The 20873-nt window shown below is 42.3% G+C and overlaps 1 protein-coding gene across 4 annotated transcripts in view; it reads right to left on the bottom strand.

Annotated features, from left to right (window-relative positions):
• Positions 1-20873, bottom strand: part of TDRD7 (tudor domain containing 7) — a 47019-nt gene that overhangs the window by 7809 nt on the left and 18337 nt on the right. For 2 of the 4 annotated variants that reach the window (XM_035140967.2, XM_035140968.2), the window contains exons 5-14: positions 20142-20227; positions 18745-18962; positions 11365-11936; positions 8761-8947; positions 6934-7045; positions 5146-5348; positions 4922-5056; positions 3931-4014; positions 991-1125; positions 760-870 (exon numbers count right to left, since the gene is read on the bottom strand). In XM_035140967.2, coding sequence (XP_034996858.1) covers positions 760-870; positions 991-1125; positions 3931-4014; positions 4922-5056; positions 5146-5348; positions 6934-7045; positions 8761-8947; positions 11365-11936; positions 18745-18962; positions 20142-20227 — 1843 coding nt within the window. The remainder of the gene's footprint in view (positions 1-759; positions 871-990; positions 1126-3930; positions 4015-4921; positions 5057-5145; positions 5349-6933; positions 7046-8760; positions 8948-11364; positions 11937-18744; positions 18963-20141; positions 20228-20873) is intronic. The other 2 variants (XM_060269054.1, XM_060269055.1) reach the window with 2 other exon arrangements.

Below are 20873 nucleotides of genomic sequence, written 5' to 3' on the forward strand. Positions count from 1 at the left end.
CGGATTACGTCCGACAACCAAGGTTTGACTGTACACAGCAAACAGTGTAGCGCTGCCTGTATTTGGTTCTTGCAGACTGTGATTACCTTCCCAGAGTGTTTGTGAAGATCATTCACTGCCCAGGAAGTATACACACTCATTCACTCGGATCTTAGTTTTATTCCTTTGTAAGCACAATCAGAGAGTAACTGAAGTAGCAAACCTCTGTCAACAGTAACATGGGCAGGAGTAGGAGGGAGAAGGGGCTCCAAGGAGGAGACAGGTCACAGGTCACTTGAGTGTTCAAAATGTGCTATATCTATTCTAAGAAAACCTTAAATAAATTCTGTGCAATTCAGTAGGTGGAACAGGGTAAAGACTGAAAGAAGATAGGGCATAGGACTGCATTGCTCCAACCCAAGTCTGCTGCTCTGCTTTTAACAGAGAGAGAAATGGACTCAGGTAACCCTTAGAGCACATCTATGGTTAACACTGCTTAAAAAATAATAATATCTGCAGCAGAATCATATTGTAAATGTAAATTGTTACATTATCACAATTCCTCCTGCTCTTATGAAGACCTGTGGGTTAGCTGTACATGACAATATCATATGGAAATATGGTGGCTACAAAAAGGAACTGCTCATCAATCAACGTCCTTCATTTATGACAGAAACAAGCAAAGCACATAAACTAACAGTAGTACAGTTTGGCTTTGCAAGAGACATTTAAGAACATCCTGCACCTTGAATTTTAAGCAACAAACAGACATCTTTTTACCTTAATGCTGCAGTCAGGACAATTTAATACTGTGTCTCTCAGCCAAAGCACAGCATCTGGAGTCCACATGCCAATATTAAGAGGAAGGTCAGCCAAGCAGCATTTTGTTGCCTAAAACAATCATACAATATAATTACAATGATATTCAGGTTACACTGAAATGTACGTGGGTAACAAGGATGATGTCTACACAGCTCCTGGCAACAACCAGTGATTAACAAAACTTCATACCTGAGGTGGTATTGCAATGACTTCACGCAGAAACGTCGGGGGAATCTCTCTCAGCTCTACTACTTTTACAGATGATACTGTTCCAGTATCCATAAACTGTACGTCAAGAGCCCGGCTACTATGAACACTGGTTATCTGCATCAAGGAAATGAAGCAAAATACGAGAATGGAGAAACCTATTTTAATACATAGAGTGGAATTCAATGTTGTGCTAAGGTTACCATTCAGTGAGCGGAAGCATTTTTTCTTGCCAGGTAGAACAACCTCTCTTTTCCTCCCCGGCATACCCTTCTGGGGATTCTCCCAACCCCCCTGGAGCCAATTTTTTGGGGGGTGCAGAGGGAAATCCCTGCTGAACTGAATCCAGCCTGTATGAAGTAAGAGTGGCTGATCATTTTGGGTCCGAGGGTTGCATTCATCCTTGGCCAACCTTCCAGAGGCTGCATGCAACGGTGTGGTCACCCAACACTCCCGCATACACATTTTTGCATGCACACACAGAGGCTACACACACACTTATTCCCCACCGCTTGACCAACAAAACCAGTGGGGTCTTTGGGGGGGCATAAAAATCTGTTTGGATGGACTAGGGTTAGCAACCCTGGTCTAAAAGGAAATGTGTTGCCCACTTTGAAAACTCAGTGTTAAAGATCATGGCAGGAATGGTCTTTTAAGCAATTAGGCAGTCCAAGGACCATTATGCTGCCTAAGATTCACCAGGCAATCTTGCACTGGTGCCAATTTCAGGGGGCCCTGGGTGCCTGGGCACCCACAAACGTTTCACTGTGGGTGCCCGGCCTTTACCTGCCGCCTTACTTCTGCCTCTCCAGCGCCCCACGGCCTCCACCACAGGGCTCCACCCCCCCCAACTGGTGTCGTGGAAGTACGGAAATGGTGCCAGAGAGCAGCGGCAGCATGTGCACGCAACATGACATCATGTGCACATTCCGCTGGGCGCCCTGAGGCTGGGGCCTTAGTCAGCACCTCTGCAATCTTGGAAAACCAGAGAGCGTAATGCATATTCAGATCGACTTAAAGCAGAGCTTTCCAAACTGTGTGTCGCGACACGTTAGTGTCCCGGCTGCAGTGTGTAGGTGTGTTACGCGAACATTCCCTACGCTCCTCTCAGGGCTGGAAAGGGGTTAGTTTAACCTCCAGTTGGCTAATGAAACTGAATGACTGTGCTGCAAAAGGATGCAGAAATGTGTCGTGATATGTTGCATGTCCAAAAAGTGTGTCACCAACTTGAAAAGTTTGGAAAGCTCTGGGCTTAAAGCATCTTATTAGCGTAGAACTCTTTCCCACTGAAAGATAAAAAAGGTTCAAGCCAGTGGCCTACACCAAGGATAAGGAACCTATGACCCTCCAGGAGAATCCAACTCTCCTCATTAGCCATGTAGACTGGGGCTGACACAAGGTGCAATCCAAGAACATCTTTTCAAAGTAAATAAATCCGTCACAGTGTAATTTAGGTAAGTATACAAGGCAATGAAACAAAACCAGGGCACAATACAAAAAAGTCTCCCATCTAGATGCTGCCACAGCTGAATCCAACAACATCTACTGGGTTGCCATTCAGAGCCTAGCCCTAGACTATGCAAGTCCCGTTATGTGGGGAGCCCCATATACAGGTGAAACTCGGAAAATTAGAATATCATCCAAAAGTGCATTTATTTCAGTAATGCAACTTATTATTTTAAATTTTTCTTTTCATTTTTACAAATGCTTTCTTTTGGAAATTCCACAGTAATAAAACAAATAGTTACAATAATAAAAAAACAAACATCGCTATTAAGGTAAAGGGACCCCTGACCATTAGGTCCAGTCGTGACTGACTCTGGGGTTGCGCGCTCATCTCGCATTATTGGCCGAGGGAGCCGGCGTATAGCTTCCAGATCATGTGGCCAGCATGACAAAGCTGCTGCTGGCAAACCAGAGCAGCACATGGAAACGCCGTTTACCTTCCCGCTGCAGCGGTTCCTATTTATCTACTTGCATTTTGATGTGCTTTCGAACTGCTAGGTTGGCAGGAGCTGGGACCAAGCAACAGGAGCTCACCCCGTCGCAGGGATTCGAACCGCCGACCTTCTGATCAGCAAGCCCTAGGCTCAGTGGTTTAACCACAGCGCCTTCTTTTGGAAATTCCACAGTAATAAAACAAATAGTTACAATAATACAAAAACAAACATCGCTATTACATTTCATTAATTACATTCCATTTATAATTGACCCGCCTAACAAATAATTACAATTACAACAAATAAAGGCTTGACATATCTCGCTTTGCATGTCATGCATCTATCTCATATATTGGTTTCACCTTTTAAGTTGCATTACTGAACTAAATGCACTTTTCGACGATGTTCTAATTTTCCGAGTTTCACCTGTACTGTATATATATTTTCACAGCGAAAAGGAACCAAGCTTCTTAGGAATCTGAAGGTGAAGGACATGTCAGCTACTGAACCCAAGACTGAGATCAGTCTAAATTGCAGACAGCAACTTACCATCTCTGAGAAGCAGCAAGCAAAAGATCAGGAAACATTTCACAACTAGTTTTCAGCTTTTATTTTGGTTTCATTCTACTTATTTCACTAGCTGCCAGTTTCTCAAATATTTAAGCTTGAAGCAGTTTTCACTCAATTAAAACTCTTTCCTATAATAATATGGGAAATGGGAGAGACTGTTCCATCCCATGGCACTGGTCAGGATTCTGCTTCACCAGAAACTGGCTCATGAAAACCGCAACAAACTGTGCGCTTATTGTTAACTAATGACAGTGGCATTACTTAAACTCATTAAATAATACAAGGTAGCTAAAACCCCAATTTTTTTTTCTAGAATTCAATGTACAAATAAGTAGCCCATTTAGAATATCAGAGAATTAAAATATTTGAACCTTTTTTGCAGTTCATTTCTTAGTGACACCACATGCCCTACCTCCACACGTGCCCACTTTCCTTTACAGTTAAGCAGACAGATCTTGCCACAGTAAGGGAGCGATACCGAATGCTCTGTTACCTGCTGGAACAAAGAAGCAAAGCCTTTTTAAGTAGTCACAATGCAGCAGCCAAATGTGCAGGTAAGGAGTGCATTATAGCTCAAGCAAGTTACCAAAAGGGAGAACATACCTAACTCTACCTGCAGCAATTCCACTAGAGAGATTTCTTCCCCAAAATACTAGCACACACACACACTGATGAGTTACCTTCATATGTCCACTCTGGTAAGGGCACCACTAGAGAAACGATTAAGAACCACTGAGAAGCCAGGAACAAGCATCACTATCAATCTCCGAAAATATGTATCTTGTACATTCTAGACATATACAGTGCTACAAAAATGCTTCTGGGGTTGATCTTCACAGGTTTTCCAAAACTTGGGACTCCAGCTGTTTTTGGGCTACAGGTACCATCATCTGCAACCACTGGTCCTGCTAGTGAGGGATGATGGGAGTTGTAGTCTAACAACAGCTGGAGACCCAAGTTTGGGAAACTGTGCTCTACGAGATCACCTGTCCTGAAACGGCTAGCGCACAGTTGGCCTAATCAAACAAAACAACAATTGTTACTGAGGAACCCTATTTTTTTTTGCACAATATGGGTCTGGATAATGCCAGCTGGATTTATCTGTAAAAAGGCATGAGCGTGAAAATTGCTTTGGGGATTTCAGGACTGAACTACTTTTCCTGACATTACAAGGATTTCCACGTATGAAAATATGCAGTACTGCATGGGCGCACATATTTTTAATACTGCAAGACAGCACATCTGGGCAGCTAGTGAGTATGTGTAACAGCAAAAGTGTGTGGTGTTCACTCAGCAAGAATGAATGATTGGGAACCTTAGCATTCTTCATTTGTGAACAAAGGGGTTGTTAGGTGACTTTTGTGAATGTGTAGTTGGCAACCAAAATTAAAAGCAAGATTCACCTTGTGGTGGAAGTAATTTTCCAGCTTCTGCAAAGCTTCAGAGAGTTTGGTCAGGCCCTTTGATGGCACCTGACAGTATAAAGTTCCATCCGAACAGACATTGGTTACTCGGACATTTGTATAGAGTACATCTACCTGTTAAAAACAAAACATGTATTTGGGTTGCTGCAACTTAAGTGTACTCAACTCATCTTACTGGTTTTACAAGCAGATGAAAACAGTACCTGAAGGCGAAGCTCAAGAGATTTATCACAAAGCGCCTTCAGGCAAGAAGCGTTGATGTTGATGTCATCCTCTCCTGAAGTATCGTACAGGATGACAAGGGGAATGTCATTTTTCTCTAGTATTTCAACAGCAAATATCTTGCCACAGGTTTGAGAGTCCACCACTTTCACCATGACAGGGTCGTCCGAGAAGGCTTCTAACCCTAAAACAAGGCAGTCAAGAGGAGAGTGTAGGTTTTGTGGACATCTCCAAAAGAGATCTTGAATCAGCATGGCTGCTTGGACTATAATTGCTTATGGCAAAAAGGGGGGGGCGTTCCACTTGTTTGGTGGACCTGATTTCTCTTGATGCTTATTTTGTCCATCTAATGTATACCATCACCTGAGTCTCCCTGCACCTTAGAGCTACTTGCTTTAAGCAAGTCTGTAACCCTTACAACTCTAAAAATGTATTTGCATGCCTGTTTGAAGGCAGAAGCCAGAAAGAAGGGTGGCCGATTAAGATTTCCAGTAGTTCAAGGCAGGGCTTCAGTACTCTTTTAAGACTTCCTCCTCAGACCTAGCAAATCAGAATTATACAAAATATTTGAGAAATTACACACAGTAATTGACACATCATCAAAATGTTTGCGGGGATTTGCTTATATTTTAAAAGCAGAGACCACACTATGCTTCACGGGGGCTGTCATCTCCCCCACCACACAAAGATGATTGTAGAACAGAGAGATGCTCTTTCAAGGCATACAAAGAATAAATTCCAATTTCAGTCGCCTAGTGCAGGGATCAGCAACCTTTTTTCATACATGGGCCGGTCCACCTTCCCTCAGACCATGTGGTGGGCCGGACTATATTTTTTTTGAGGGGGGGGAATGAATGAATTCCAATGCCCCACAAATAACCCAGAGATGCATTTTAAATAAAAGCACACATTCTACTCATGTAAAAACACTAGGCAGGCCATACAAATAACCCAGAGATGCATTTTAAAGAAAAGGACAGTTTTACTCATGTAAAAACATGCTGATCCCCCAGACCGTCCGTGGGCCGGATTGAGAAGGCAATTCGGCCGCATCCGGCCCACGGGCCTGAGGTTGCCTACCCTGGCCTAGTGGTTGTGCAGTCATTAATGTCCCATGCATCTTGTGCAATTGTTTTACGTTTTAAAAAACCAAACAACAAAACACTACTTATTACATTTATTTCTTGCCTTTACTCCAGTGAACTCAAGGCAACATACATAGTTCCTTCCCCTTTTATTCTCATAGCAACCCTGTGATGTAATCTCTCAGCCTAACCTACAATTAGCCAAAGTCACACAGGGAGCTTCATGGATGAGTAGGGATTTGAAACCAAGCCTCCCCAGTTTTAGTCCAACACTCTGCTACATCACACTGGATGCACTAATATCGTTTCCTGTCATGTCTGTTTGCAAAGTTCCATAAGCATTAAAACGCAACACCAAATAAGAACATGCACTTCTAAAAAATCCAGATGAGAATTTACTATACCAGAGGTTTGTTTGTTTAAAAAAAGACACACACCTTCCACTGGAGCAAGTAAAAATTGCAAGGAAATAAATTCATAGGGATGACCACCACTCACTATTCTCTTGCACCCCCCTCTTTACTATAAAAGCTGCAAGGTGGCACTGCCAGGTGGGGCAGTCCTTTAGAATCCCAGCTGGCAATATCTGGAGTTAGGCACAGCCTTCCTTCCTTCCTTCTCCCAGTTCGTAGTACATTCAAACTGCTTCTGTAGTCACACTGAAGGCTAAGGCGCATCTCTTACCTGCTAGTTTGCATTTTGAAGCCTGGAACGGCAGTGAATAGAATTGCTTGGCTAGTTTGCACACTCTGGTACTCTCAATGGTTTCACTAAAGCCATAATCAACGTAGCATACCTAGGGATGGAACAAAGACAGAAAGACACAGCCATGTTATATAAGGAAGACTTATTCGTTGGTCATATTACTGGTGCTACATCATGTTGGCCCTGTTCTCTTTACAGCCATAGTTCGCAGTTAACTGTAAATCCCGAGGGAGAAATTCAGCACAGTGCTTGATTTGCTCCAGCAATGCAAGCATTTATCCTTGTCTGGTAGAGCCCTTTTTTGTTCTCTCCTCCCTACTGTGCACTGTTCCAGGGGTGTCCTGACCACCCCCACAGAGCCAACGGGGCGTGCGGGGGGGGGGGAGTATTGCTTCATTAGTGGAGGTTCTTGGGCAGGCTTCTGCTGGTGGGACTAGTTTGCTGAATCTGGCCCTGAATATCCAAGATCCCTCCTTATAGGCCTCCATGCAGTGAAAATTTGAATGTTTGTTTTCATATTCGAGGTTGCCATCCTAAGCCATACGAACTATGAAATCACATGGAGATTCGCAACTTACAGCTGCGGCTGATGGAAGGGCACTTACCATGTTATTCATACAGAGAAATGTCTTTATTGCAGAAATCCTAAGCCTTCATCGGAGGCACAATGAGCCTTTCCCCATATATATAAAAAGAACAAGTCACCCAAGTAGTGTTTAATGCTTCAGAGTGTATAGATGAGAAGATAACCACTTGTCAATATGTTGGGGAGGGCCCATGAACAAGGAGGATGTGGCAGTAGCAAGTTGTACATCTGAAGGCAGCCCTGTTTAGGGAAGCTTTTAATCTTTAAGAAATTAGTGTATTTTAATATTTCTGTTGGAAGCTGCCCAGAGTGGCTGGGGAAACCCAGCCAGATGGGCGGGGTATAAATAATAAATTATTATTATTATTATTATTATTATTATTATTATTATTATTATTATTATTATTATTATTATATTCTCCTCACCACCACTCTCTTACTGATCCCTTCTTTTCCACCTCATATAGACAGAATTGCAGCCAGTAAAATCCACAAACGCTTGTATGACCTGATCTCTATTCCCCTCCTTGTTCAGCTCCTCAGCTCAAAGAAGCCAAGAGAGACTAAACAGTGCATCAAGTGGCAGGGGGTTGGCATCAACATCTTAGATGACAGCTGGTAAGAGAGAGAGAGAGAGGTTTTGCCATCACTCCAGCCACCCTGGCCTGTTTTAGAGGTATTGGGGATCCTGGAATGAAAGGGAAGCAGTGATCCTCTTCCCTAGCCAGTTTCTGAATTTCTACACATAACTGACGGAAGTCAAATACATCTGGTGGCTGAGTCAGTTGAACCCCCTAACATTTTGCTGACTGCAGTAGGAACATCGGACCCCACCCATCCTCTCTCAAAACACTACTAACTACAAGCTTGTAAGCAGAAGCAGTAGATGCACAGGCATTTTTGACTGGATATGAAAGATCCACAGCTCCATTCTCATCTGAATCTAAAGAGAGCAATTGTAATAAAAAAATATATATCACTGCATTGTATTACTACGCTGAGATCTCTCAGTTCTTGGTCATTTGCTAGAGCTCAAATGCTGCAATTATTAGTTTGCCTTAGAAGAATTTAACACTTCTCACCCACATTATCATTATTATTTATTTAAGCAAATATTATCCCAATTTCCCACTTTGTAAGAAGTGTCCAAGGCAGCTATTGCAATGAACTGAGAGACCAGCACTTTCGCCATTTTTACTACAGAAACCTACTGCACTTGCCTTTATCCTATTGCCTTCTGTCGAAATAATCTGTGCACGCAGCCAAGCATCTTCTACTGCAGGCACAGCAACAACCTGGCCAACTTTAGGCGACTGTATCTGCAAACCTGAGGGGTTCCGACCATACCAATCCTTCATCTGCTCTTCCATTAATTCCTGGGCAGCAGAATAGTCTTTGCCCACATACCTACAGGATTTCAAGCAGAAATGATAGTTGGTATAAATCACAACAACAAAAGTGCAAAAGTGTTTACATAATCAAGGCGTTATGTAACATCTCCCCCCACCCTAAAATAATTTTAAGGCAAAAAGGGTGTAGAAACAGATTAGTGTAGGCTGTATGGAGGCTAGAGTCTAAGTGTGCACACTTACACAGTGTTATACATATATACCTGGTGTAGACATTAAGGCAGACAGTTTACATGCTATTTTGTGAACGAGTTTTTTTAATGCCTTAGATCTCCTCTTAAACTGAAGTGTGTCACCCTAGAACTTTCTTGCTTCTTGAAAAAGTAATGTATGGAATTACATGAGAGCATAAAAGTAAAGGTAAAGGGACCCCTGACCATTAGGTCCAGTCGTGACCGACTCTGGGGTTGCGGCGCTCATCTCGCGTTATTGGCCGAGGGAGCCGGCGTACAGCTTCCAGGTCATGTGGCCAGCATGACAAAGCCGCTTCTGGCGAATCAGAGCAGCACACGGGAATGCAGTTTACCTTCCCACTTTGGAGCGGTACCTATTTATCTACTTGCACTTTGACGTGCTTTCAAACTGCTAGGTTGGCAGGAGCTGGGACTGAGCAACGGGAGCTCACCCCGTCGCAGGGATTCAAAGTGCCAACCTTCTGATCAGCAAGCCCTAGACTCTGTGGTTTAACCCACAGCGCCACCTGTGTCCCTACATGAGAGCATAGGTGTGTGCAAATTCAATTTCACTGCAAGTCTGATCTTAATATTTATACTGCAAAGAGTCGAAAGATTTGACATATTCCCAATATTTATAGCAACTCTGTTATTGCTGGGATTTTTTGGAATAATATTCATAATTTGTCCAAGTGTTCAAAAGCAAATGTGCACTAGGCAGGTAATGGACTCCACTGTTGATACAGTCAAACTAATAATTGCAGCATTTGAGTTCTAGCAAATGACCAAGAACAGAGCCTTTCTGGGAGATCTCAGCATAGTAATAAGATGAAGTGATTTTTTGTTGGATTACAATTGCTCTCTTTAGATTCAGATGAAAATAGAGCTGTGGCTCTTTTATATCTGGTCAAAAATGCCTTGCAACTACTGCTTCTGCTTACAAGCTTGTAGTTAGTAGTATTTTGAGAGAGGATGAGTGGGGTCCGATGTTCCCAAATGCCTTTGATATCGTACGTTTCAGCTCCCGAATGCCGAAAACCCAAAAGTAAATGCTCCGGTTTTCGAAACCCGAACATCCGACGTGGCTTGCGCTTGAGTGCAACCGATCGGAAGCCGCGCCTCGGTTGTTGAATGTTTCTGAATTCGAACAGTCTTCTGGAACAGATTATGTTCGGCAACCGAGGTTTGACTGTATGCCAAATAGTCCCAAAGTAAGAGTGGCTTATGACAATCTGTCATCACAAGACTGCCAATCAACCGCATGTGGCAGGCGCCTCGAAAGAGACATCTCTCTTTCCGGAAGAAGAGAGCCAAGGCAGTGCAAATTAAGTGAATTAATGGCAGCTTTCTCTCTCACATACTTACTAGCTGATAGCTCTAACAAAACATATTTGATTGCAATTAAGCAGAGCCTTTATGTAACTTACATGCACAATGCTTTGGCTGTGGAGCTTACATGCATATACTTTTCATACCCTTTGTCTACATCTTGACAAGGTAGTGTGTGGGCATGTGAGGACAGCAAGCAAAATCACTTACTCAAAGGCTAAGGAAACAATTCTATACAATTCTGAGTAAATATGCATGGGATTGAGCTCCAATAAAAGTTGAGAAGAGATGGTAGTTGCTGAATAAAAAAAGTTTCAACAAGTGAATTGTCCACGATGTCTGGTTGGTAAAGTTATAAATAATAGTAATTTCACAACTGAACACATTCTCGATAGTTTTAGGGCCAAGAACACAACCTTGTACTCTTATGGGCTCAGTGGAGTATCCTGCCACAATATATGAATATGTCATCTACATCCTCGAATTTATTAGTCCCTAGGTCCAATAGGAAGTCCATACTTATTATGAACTTCCTACTGGACCAAGGGACTATTGAATACTTGTGTCATTTGCAATGCTTAACCTCAGAAGTTGGCTTCTGGCCACTCTTTCATGAACAAAAGGCTCCCTTGGTTCAGAGTTAAGAGATTTTAAGCTTAAACATGTAGATAACAAATGGAGTGTGCACTCCTATACTGTACACACTTAATGAGACTTTGTTCTATGCAGACATGCACAAGATGGTGTTGTCAGATCATATTTTTTTAAAGTGAACACCAGAGTGAATCTTTAGATTTTTCATTTTCTTAATCTGTTCTCCTTCAACTGGAATGGCTGGCGCGCTGGCAGTTGAAGAGATAACCCCATTGCACTACTACAGGAGTATTAGGGAAGACCAGGACAGTAAGCTTACCTGACAACAACTTCATTTGTCGAGCTCAGTTCCACCACCAGCACAGATGGTGACGTTTCTGCTGGGATAATTAAGGGAGGCACGGTCATGTTCTCCGAATACTCCTCTTGGGATTCATCCTTGATCATGGTGGGATGCTGCTCGGCTGGTCTCGCTGGAACTTCATTTGCATGGGTTTTGTCAGTCACGTTCTGGTTCTCGTCAGTGTCCTTTTTCGACTTTGCATAGAGAATGGCCTTTTGGGGGTTGCCAGATATGTAATCGACTGAACATATATCCGCGAGGGTGTCAAGACTTTTCAGAATATCCTGAGGCATTGGTGCTTTGTATGTGTCTTCATACACTTTGGGGAGAGCATTCGCCCAAAGGCCATTGGAATATTTTAACAAAATGGCGGCAATTTTCTCCTTGAAATCCTCCTGGGGCGCATCTGCTTTGGTCTCTACAGTCTGTCTTACTAAGGGGGGCTGAAGGCTTCCATCTTGGCTTGAGACACCCTTCACCAAAGGCTGTGTTTTTGCAGCAGGGTAGAGGAATATATCCCTAAGGCCACCAGAAGATACCTTCTCTGTCTTTTGAGAGAAAGCAGGAGGGTTACAAAAACAGCTACGTTACTGAATTGGAGCATTGCGGGCAATTCAAAAGTGGTTCCCACACGTATCTATAGATGGGCCATTTACGTCTAAGTATACTAACTGCCATCAGTTTTGACTAACCTTTTGTTTTCTCACTTCATCACATTCACTCACCCCTACATGAAACAGCTTTGTTTTTTGCAGCTGTACTAAAAACCATGTCAAATTAGCACAGGTTTGATTGTTTCATCTCAACAGCAAAAATTTTCTACTGTGCTTTTCCAACTGTGGCTGGATTTGATTTAGTTTTAGATCTCCAGGTAGTTTAAAGCAGGAATAATCTCACCCTTATGAAAGTATGTGGGGCTCATGGTGAAGCACTGTTCAATTGCTCAAGGTGTCCCTCTTACAAATATTGCTTATCTTTAACTACTGAAGCTTGCTGTTTTTCATACAGGTGTTTACATTCAGGTCCTGCTACCCGCCCTCTCACTATGTGAAAATTCACTTATCCAAATAAAGAATTAAACTTTGCAATACACTCCACAGATTCAGCTATCCAAACATCCAGAGTTTGCCCACTTCCTTGCTTGCGCTTTGCTGGCCAGTGGCAGACATTTTCAGGAAGAAACCATGCAGGGAAGGGAGGGGGCGGGAGATTGAACAAATCAAGAAGTAGGAAAGATTGGATAAATAAGTTTTCCTTTGTTTCTCTTCTGCTGGTTGGCTATAGCTGTTTCAGGAAGAAACCATGGAGAAAAGGCAGGGGAAGAGATTGGACAAATCCCCAATTAGAAATGTTCCCATAGGAACCAATGGAAATTGTGGACTCACTCTGCGAGTTATGAACATTTCCCGGAACTCACTCTGCGAGTTATGAACATTTCCCGGGAACGCATTGCGTTTGGGAAGTGGGACCTGCGTGTATTTGGGTATAAATGAGCAGATGTTTGGAATATTTGAAAGTGTGCTTAGGCTTGTGCTAAGATGCTCACATATTTTGAAAACTGAGAACCATTCAGTACAGCTACAGACTGATAAAAGCAAAAAGAATATAGTTTATCTGCATTCACCAAACTGGCTGGTGTGTCAACATGCTGATACATTAATTATAAATAACATTTCTGATATCCATTTAAGAGTATAATGGCAAATATAAGAGCAGAAAGCCATATCTGTGCGCAAATTTGTATTCTGATTAGCAGTTTTTAAATGAGGGTGAAATCTACCTTTATTGCATGCAAAATGGAAAAGCACTCAAAATGAACAGTCTGAAATTGGCTTACAATAGATCTAAGGTAGTCAACACAGATGATTTTATAGCTTTTAAGACTACAAGGCCTATCAGCCACAGTCAGGATTGCCAATGGCCAGAGACAACCAGGGATGATGGGAGATGAAGTCCACAATAACTGTGGGCACCACAATGTCTGCCCCTGTTGCAGATTATAAAGGTAAAGGTACCCCTGGTCCAGTCGTGGACGACTCTGGGGTTGCGGTGCTCATCTCGCTGTATAGGCCGAGGGAACCGGCGTTTGTCCACAGACAGCTTCCGGGTCATGTGGCCAGCATGAATAAGCCGCTTCTGGCGAACCAAAGCAGCGCACAGAAACGTCGTTTACCATCCTGCCGGAGCGGTCCCTATTTATCTACTTGCACTTTGATGTGCTTTCGAACTGCTAGGTGGGCAGGAGCTAGGACCGAACAATGGGAGCTCACCCCATCACACGGATTCAAACCGCTGACCTTCTGATCAGCAAGCCCTAGGCTCTGTGGTTTAGACCACAGTGCCACCCGCGTCCCAGATTATAGGTTACTGCTATTTTTGGATTATTCCCAGGAGTAGCATTAGATATGCTGGAAAAGGAAGTACGGATGCATTTTTAAAAAACAAATAAAAAAATGTAACATGATTTATTCAATTAATGTCTCCTTTCCAAATGTACTTAAAAAAAAACAACTGTCCAAACTGAGTGGCTATAACCATTAACTTAGCATGCAACTGAAACTGACTTCAGGCATTCAAGTCACACAAATAATTGCACGGAGCAGGAGAGCAGGGGCACAACTTCTGCCCCCTCCCAAGTCCACATGGGCGTCCACTTTATCTGCACTGGTTTTCCTTGTGGAGTCCAACCCTTCACAATCATGATGACACACTACAAGGGGAAGCCTCCTGCACATAAAAAGCAGGCACCCCTCTGCAAACGTTCACTGCCAAATTTAGCTGATTTAACCATTTTATTCCCCTTCATGGATCAATGCCTTGTCGTGGCGAAGGGGCTTGAATAACTCAGAGAAGCTATGAGCTATGCCATGCAGGGCCACCCAAGATGGACAGGTCATAGTGGAGAGTTTTGACTAAACGTGATCCACCTGGAGAAGGAACTGGCAAGCCACTCCAGTATCCCTGCCAAGAAAACTCCATGGACAAAGACAACAGGCATATAAAAGTTATGACGCTGGAAGATGAGCCCCTCAGGTCGGAAGGCGTCCAACATGCTACTGAGGAAGAGCGGAGGACAAGTACAAGTAGATTCAGAGCTGATGAAGCGGCTGGGCCAAAGCCGAAAGGACGCTCAGTTGCGGATATGCCTGGAAGCGAAAGGAAAGTCCGATGCTGTAAAGAAAAATATTGCATAGGAACCTGGAATGTAAGAACCATGAATAGAGGTAAGCTGGATGTGGTCAAAAATGAGATGACAAGAATAAATATCGACATCCTGGGCATCAGTGAACTAAAATGGAAGGGAATGGGTGAATTCAGTTCGGGTGACTATCATATCTACTACTGTGGGCAAGAATCCTGTAGAAGAAATGGAGTGGCCCTCATAGTCAACAAAAGAGTGGCAAAAGCTGTAATGGGATGCAATCTCAAAAATGACAGAATGATCTCGATACGAATCCAAGGCAGACCTTTTAACATCACAGTAATCCAAGTTTATGCACCAACTACCGGTGCTGAAGAAAGTGAAATTGACCAATTCTATGAAGACCTACAACACCTTCTAGAAATGACACCAAAGAAGGATGTTCTTCTCATTACAGGGGATTGGAATGCTAAAGTAGGGAATCAAGAGATAAAAGGAACAACTGGCAAGTTTGGCCTTGGAGTTCAAAACGAAGCAGGGCAAAGGCTAATAGAGTTCTGTCAAGAGAACAAGCTGGTCATCACAAACACTCTTTTCCAACAACACAAGAGACGACTCTACACATGGATATCACCAAATGGGCAGCATCGAAATCAGATTGATTATATTCTCTGCAGCCAAAGATGGAGAAGCTCTATACAGTCAGCAAAAACAAGACCTGGAGCTGACTGTAACTCAGATCATCAGCTTCTTATAGCAAAATTCCAGCTTAAACTGAAGAAAGTAGGAAAAACCACTGGGCCAGTAAGATACAATCTGAATCAAATCCCTTATGAATACACAGTGGAAGTGAGGAACAGGTTTAAGGATTTAGATTTGGTGGACAGAGTGCCTGAAGAACTATGGATGGAGGCTCGTAACATTATACAGGAGGCAGCAACGAAAACCATCCCAAGGAAAAGGAAATGCAAGAAGGCAAAATGGCTGTCCAACGAGGCCTTACGAATAGCGGAGGAGAGGAGGCAAGCAAAATGCAAGGGAGATAGGGAAAGATACAGGAAACTGAATGCAGATTTCCAAAAAACAGCAAGGAGAGATAAGAGGGTCTTCTTAAATGAGCAATGCAAAGAAATAGAGGAAAACAATAGAATGGGGAAAACCAGAGATCTGTTCAAGAAAATTGGAGATATGAAAGGAACATTTCGTACAAAGATTACCATAATCAAGGACAAAAGTGGTAAGGACCTAACAGAAGCAGAAGACATCAAGAAGAGGTGGCAAGAATACACAGAGGAATTATACCAGAAAGATATGGAGGTCTCGTACACCCCAGGTAGTGTGGTTGCTGACCTTGAGCCAGACATCTTGGAGAGTGAAGTCAAATGGGCCCTAGAAAGCACTGCTAATAACAAAGCCAGTGGAAGTGATGATATTCCAGCTGAACTATTTAAAATTTTAAAAGATGATGCTGTTAAGGTGCTACACCCAATATGCCAGCAAGTTTGGAAAACTCAGCAATGGCCAGAGGATTGGAGAAGATCAGTCTACATCCCAATTCCAAAGAAGGGCAGTGCCAAAGAATGCTCCAACTACCGCACAATTGCGCTCATTTCACACGCTAGCAAGGTTATGCTTAAAATTCTACAAGGCAGGCTTAGGCAGTATGTGGACCGAGAACTCCCAGAAGTGCAAGCTGGATTTCGAAAGGGCAGAGGAACCAGAGACCAAATAGCAAACATGCGCTGGATTATGGAGAAAGCTAGAGAGTTCCAGAAAAACGTCTACTTCTGCTTCATTGACTATGCAAAAGCCATTGACTGTGTCGACCACAGCAAACTATGGCAAGTTCTTAAAGAAATGGGAGTGCCTGATCACCTCATCTGTCTCCTGAGAAATCTCTATGTGGGACAAGAAGCTACAGTTAGAACTGGATATGGAACAACTGATTGGTTCAAAATTGGGAAAGGAGTACGACAAGGTTGTATATTGTCTCCCTGCTTATTTAACTTATATGCAGAATTCATCATGCGAAAGGCTGGACTAGATGAATCCCAAGCCGGAATTAAGATTGGATCACATTTAGTCAAAACTCTCCACTATGACCTGTCCATCTTGGGTGGCCCTGCATGGCATAGCTCATAGCTTCTCTGAGTTATTCAAGCCCCTTCGCCACGACAAGGCATTGATCCATGAAGGGCTGGACTAGATGAATCCCAAGCCGGAATTAAGATTGCCGGAAGAAATATCAACAACCTCAGATATGCAGATGACACAACCTTGATGGCAGAAAGTGAGGAGGAATTAAAGAACCTTTTAATGAGGGTGAATGAGGAGAGCGCAAAATATGGTCTGAAGCTCAACATAAAAAAAACCAAAATCATGGCCACTGGTCCCATCACCTCCTGGCAAATAGAAGGGGAAGAAATGGAGGCAGTGAGAGATTTTACTTTCTTGGGCTCCTTGATCACTGCAGATGGTGACAGCAGTCACGAAATTAAAAGACGCCTGCTTCTTGGGAGAAAAGCAATGACAAACCTAGACAGCATCTTAAAAAGCAGAGATATCACCTTGCCGACAAAGGTCCGTATAGTTAAAGCTATGGTTTTCCCAGTAGTGATGTATGGAAGTGAGAGCTGGACCATAAAGAAGGCTGATCGCCGAAGAATTGATGCTTTTGAATTATGGTGCTGGAGGAGACTCTTGAGAGTCCCATGGACTGCTAGAAGATCAAACCTATCCATTCTTAAGGAAATCAGCCCTGAGTGCTCCCTGGAAGGACAGATCGTGAAGCTGAGGCTCCAATACTTTGGCCACCTCATGAGAAGAGAAGAATCCTTGGAAAAGACCCTGATGTTGGGAAAGATTGAGGGCACTAGGAGAAGGGGACGACAGAGGACAAGATGGTTGGACAGTGTTCTCGAAGCTACGAACATGAGTTTGACCAAACTACAGGAGGCAGTGCAAGACAGGAGTGCCTGGCGTGCTATGGTCCATGGGGTCACGAAGAGTCGGACACGACTAAACAACAACAACAAAACCATTTTATTAACAGCATAAAGCCGTCAAAGTAGTAAACACGAGATGAACACAGAACGAAACGCAAAAGCACAGGTTTTAAAAACAAAAACATTTCTGAACACAAGAAAACCATCTTTACATATTTTGCATATATACAGCTGACTGACGTTTGGTCAGGAGGGCCAGTGGAACCAATGGATGCAGCCCTGCTCTCCCCCTCCACACAACAGCTGATTGTGTGAACTGAATGCCTGAACGGGGCCGGAATAAAGCCTTTATACAACCCTAGGAACACAACTGAAGCCCTTTGGCTATACCACCCACAAAGCCTTCACGTGGCAAAGTTACACCTGCATACATATTTTACTTCTCTTTGCACATGAAAAAATCTTGAAGTGTAAAGCTGCAATCCTATGTACACTCATTTTGAAGTGATTCCCACTGAATAAAGTGAGATTTACTTCTGAGTAAACATGTCTACAACTGGGGGGAAAGTGAGTGTCTAGAACCTTCTAGAAGCAAGGATAGTACTTATTAGCCAAAAAGGAAAATGGGGTACTTCCAAGTTGCTTTCTTGACTGGGGTAAAAAACACATCCAAAACGAATTACAGTGGTACCTCGGTTTATGAACACAATTGGTTCCGGAAGTCTGTTCATAAACTGAAGCATTCATAAACTGAAGCGAACTTTCCCATTGAAAGTAATGGAAAGTGAATTAATCCGTTCCAGATGGGTCCGCGGCATTCGTAAACCGAAAATTCGTAAACCGAGGTGTTCATAAACCGAGGTTCCACTGTATATGCCTTCCTGGGCTGTATTAGGATTTAACACAAAACTTAAGTCTTTGAGCTTGCGTCTGTTTAACTAGGAAACTTCCACTTCCTTTGTGGCCAGCTAGATAATAGAGGATTGCAGCCTTAGCGTCATTTATATTGCTTAACCTCAGCAGTTGGCCACCATTCTTGGTTTCACATAGAAAAGCAACATTTAATTCAGTGTTAAGAGTCATATTTTAGTTGGGATTGTGTAGGCCCTTTTTGTATTAAATTAAAATTTGCAGTTAAACCCATTTTTAACGAGATATTGTGTATACTGTACCTGAATTATTATTATTTTTAAAAAAATATTATTCAAACCAAGAAATGGGATTTCTCTAAACCAGTTCTTATCCACTCTGGTAAAAGCTGACACCTACCACACAAACGTGAGGCCAGTTTTCAAACTGAGGGAGCAAGGCTGTATTTAAGTCCTCCCGATAAGCCTCTCTGTACACATGCGGTAAATTTGATAAACATATTCCATTGCTGCATCGATTTAGAATCTCTTTAATTCTTCTCTGAATCTCACATATATCAGTATTTGAAGGATAAGGAGGCTGAAGTGGCACGAGTTGTTTCGTTTCTTTTGCTTTTTCTGCAAAGCAAGAACACAAACTTTTGGAAGACAGCATTTCTTCTTTTAAAAGGAAACAAGGTAAAGCCATTGTTCTAGTCCAGCAGCACCACACTTGTAGCAACTAGCTTATCCTTTTTGGTTGGTGGTGATGACCATCTTACCAGAATCCTCCAAGCCAATAGCTAGCTTTTTAAAACTTTCTTTTTAAAATATTAAATGTTAAATATAAAAGCTACAAATGTTATAAATATACAAATATAAAATATACAAATGTTAAATAGTAGAACATTGGCTTAATTTTTCAATCAGTTAACATATTCAAATAAACAACAGTATGTTAGGGACCCTAAACTAAAGATGGCTATGGAAGAGTGCTACGTGCTGGGCATTGTGTTAACATGAAAAATATACTGGCAACCATCACCATGGCAACTGTTCTTTCCTGCTCTGTCAAGGACTCCTTCCTTAGTCTCTCCCTGGAGTGAACGCACTAAAGATGATGATAAAATAGTGAAACTAACCAGGCTAAATATCTAGTTTGTAGGAAATATGTTTGAGCTTCATTTCTCTTTATTTGAGCTTGCAAGTATTTTCAATCCCAGTTCATACTGAGATTTGAGATATTTCAAGTACATATAGCTGGACTAAATGAAAAAGAAACCACCCTACCACTTAAAAATGGTGAATGAGGAAACTAATATTGCAGGGCTGGGCTTTTTTTAATGGAGCTCACAATGAGCAAACATTTTGCAATCATAATACTTTGGAAAGATACTTTGGCTTTTAATTACCAGTGCAAAGGTTGTGTTCCAACTGACCGGACAGTCTTTTAAGCATTTGCTTAACAATGTGCTTTACAGCATCATCCTATTCATGCTTACTCAGAAGTAAACCACAAGTTTAAATGAACTTTCCTCCTAACTAACTGAGCACAGGAGCAGTCTAAGTAGTATATACTGACACTGTTGCTGCTTTTAGGAAATGTTTACTTGGTTGATAATACATATTCATTCTACATTATCTTGCCAAGTTATGTATTTTTTACTAGGTATTAAGAGCAGAATTGTGTCCAATGGAAATGCTTGAAAAAAAATTGATTTTACCAGGAGTTCTGTTTAAATACATAAAACCACATGCCCACCCATAAAGTTTGGCTTGGCTTAGCAGTCAAGGGTTTGTGGCCCTCTGGTAACATACCATTGGAGTCCACAGGTACATTTTTTGACAGGTGACCTGGAAGCTCCTTCTGAAATCGTGGTGGAAGTGTTGCTCTTCTATCAAACCTAAAAATCCCAAAGCAAACTACTATGATTTGATTTGCACTTTTCAAAAGTACAAGCTAATATAGTCAATATAAGTAAAAGCATCTGCTTACTGCCATGTCCTTGTATCTGCACAGATAAGCTTATGGACAATCATTCCATTAAATAAAAGAGAACCATTTTACTCTATGTGAAGCCGTTATGGATGGCAAACTCGCATATATTCTGCAAGCCAGAACTGAAAATCGACTCCTTTCTCTAGCAAAATCCACAAAATTTGGCAGCATATTTTGTAGATTGAAAAATAGGCACATTGGAATAGGTCTGTTTGCATACAAAGTTGTTGAAAAGTCACTTCTATACCTGGCTTTTGTCAAGTTGTCCTTTTGAGCTATTTCCTTCCAACAGACCCATAGCAGATACAATGGTTAAGATCCACAAGCATCAACTTAATAAACCTACTGAAATCAGCAGAAGTGCTGGACACTGTCCCTAGAGATTCCATCTTATCCTGGAATTTCTGGAATTGCTTTACAGTTTATAATCTACTACTAACACAGCAAATCCACTACAGGAAAGGTTGTATTTGAGAGGCATTTATTACCTTCACAAACAAAACATATCTCACCACTAGATGGCTCAATTTAGGTGAATTCCACAGCTGGGG

This window comes from Zootoca vivipara, chromosome 16 (genome assembly GCF_963506605.1).
Source record: "Zootoca vivipara chromosome 16, rZooViv1.1, whole genome shotgun sequence".
NCBI lineage: Eukaryota > Metazoa > Chordata > Lepidosauria > Squamata > Lacertidae > Zootoca > Zootoca vivipara.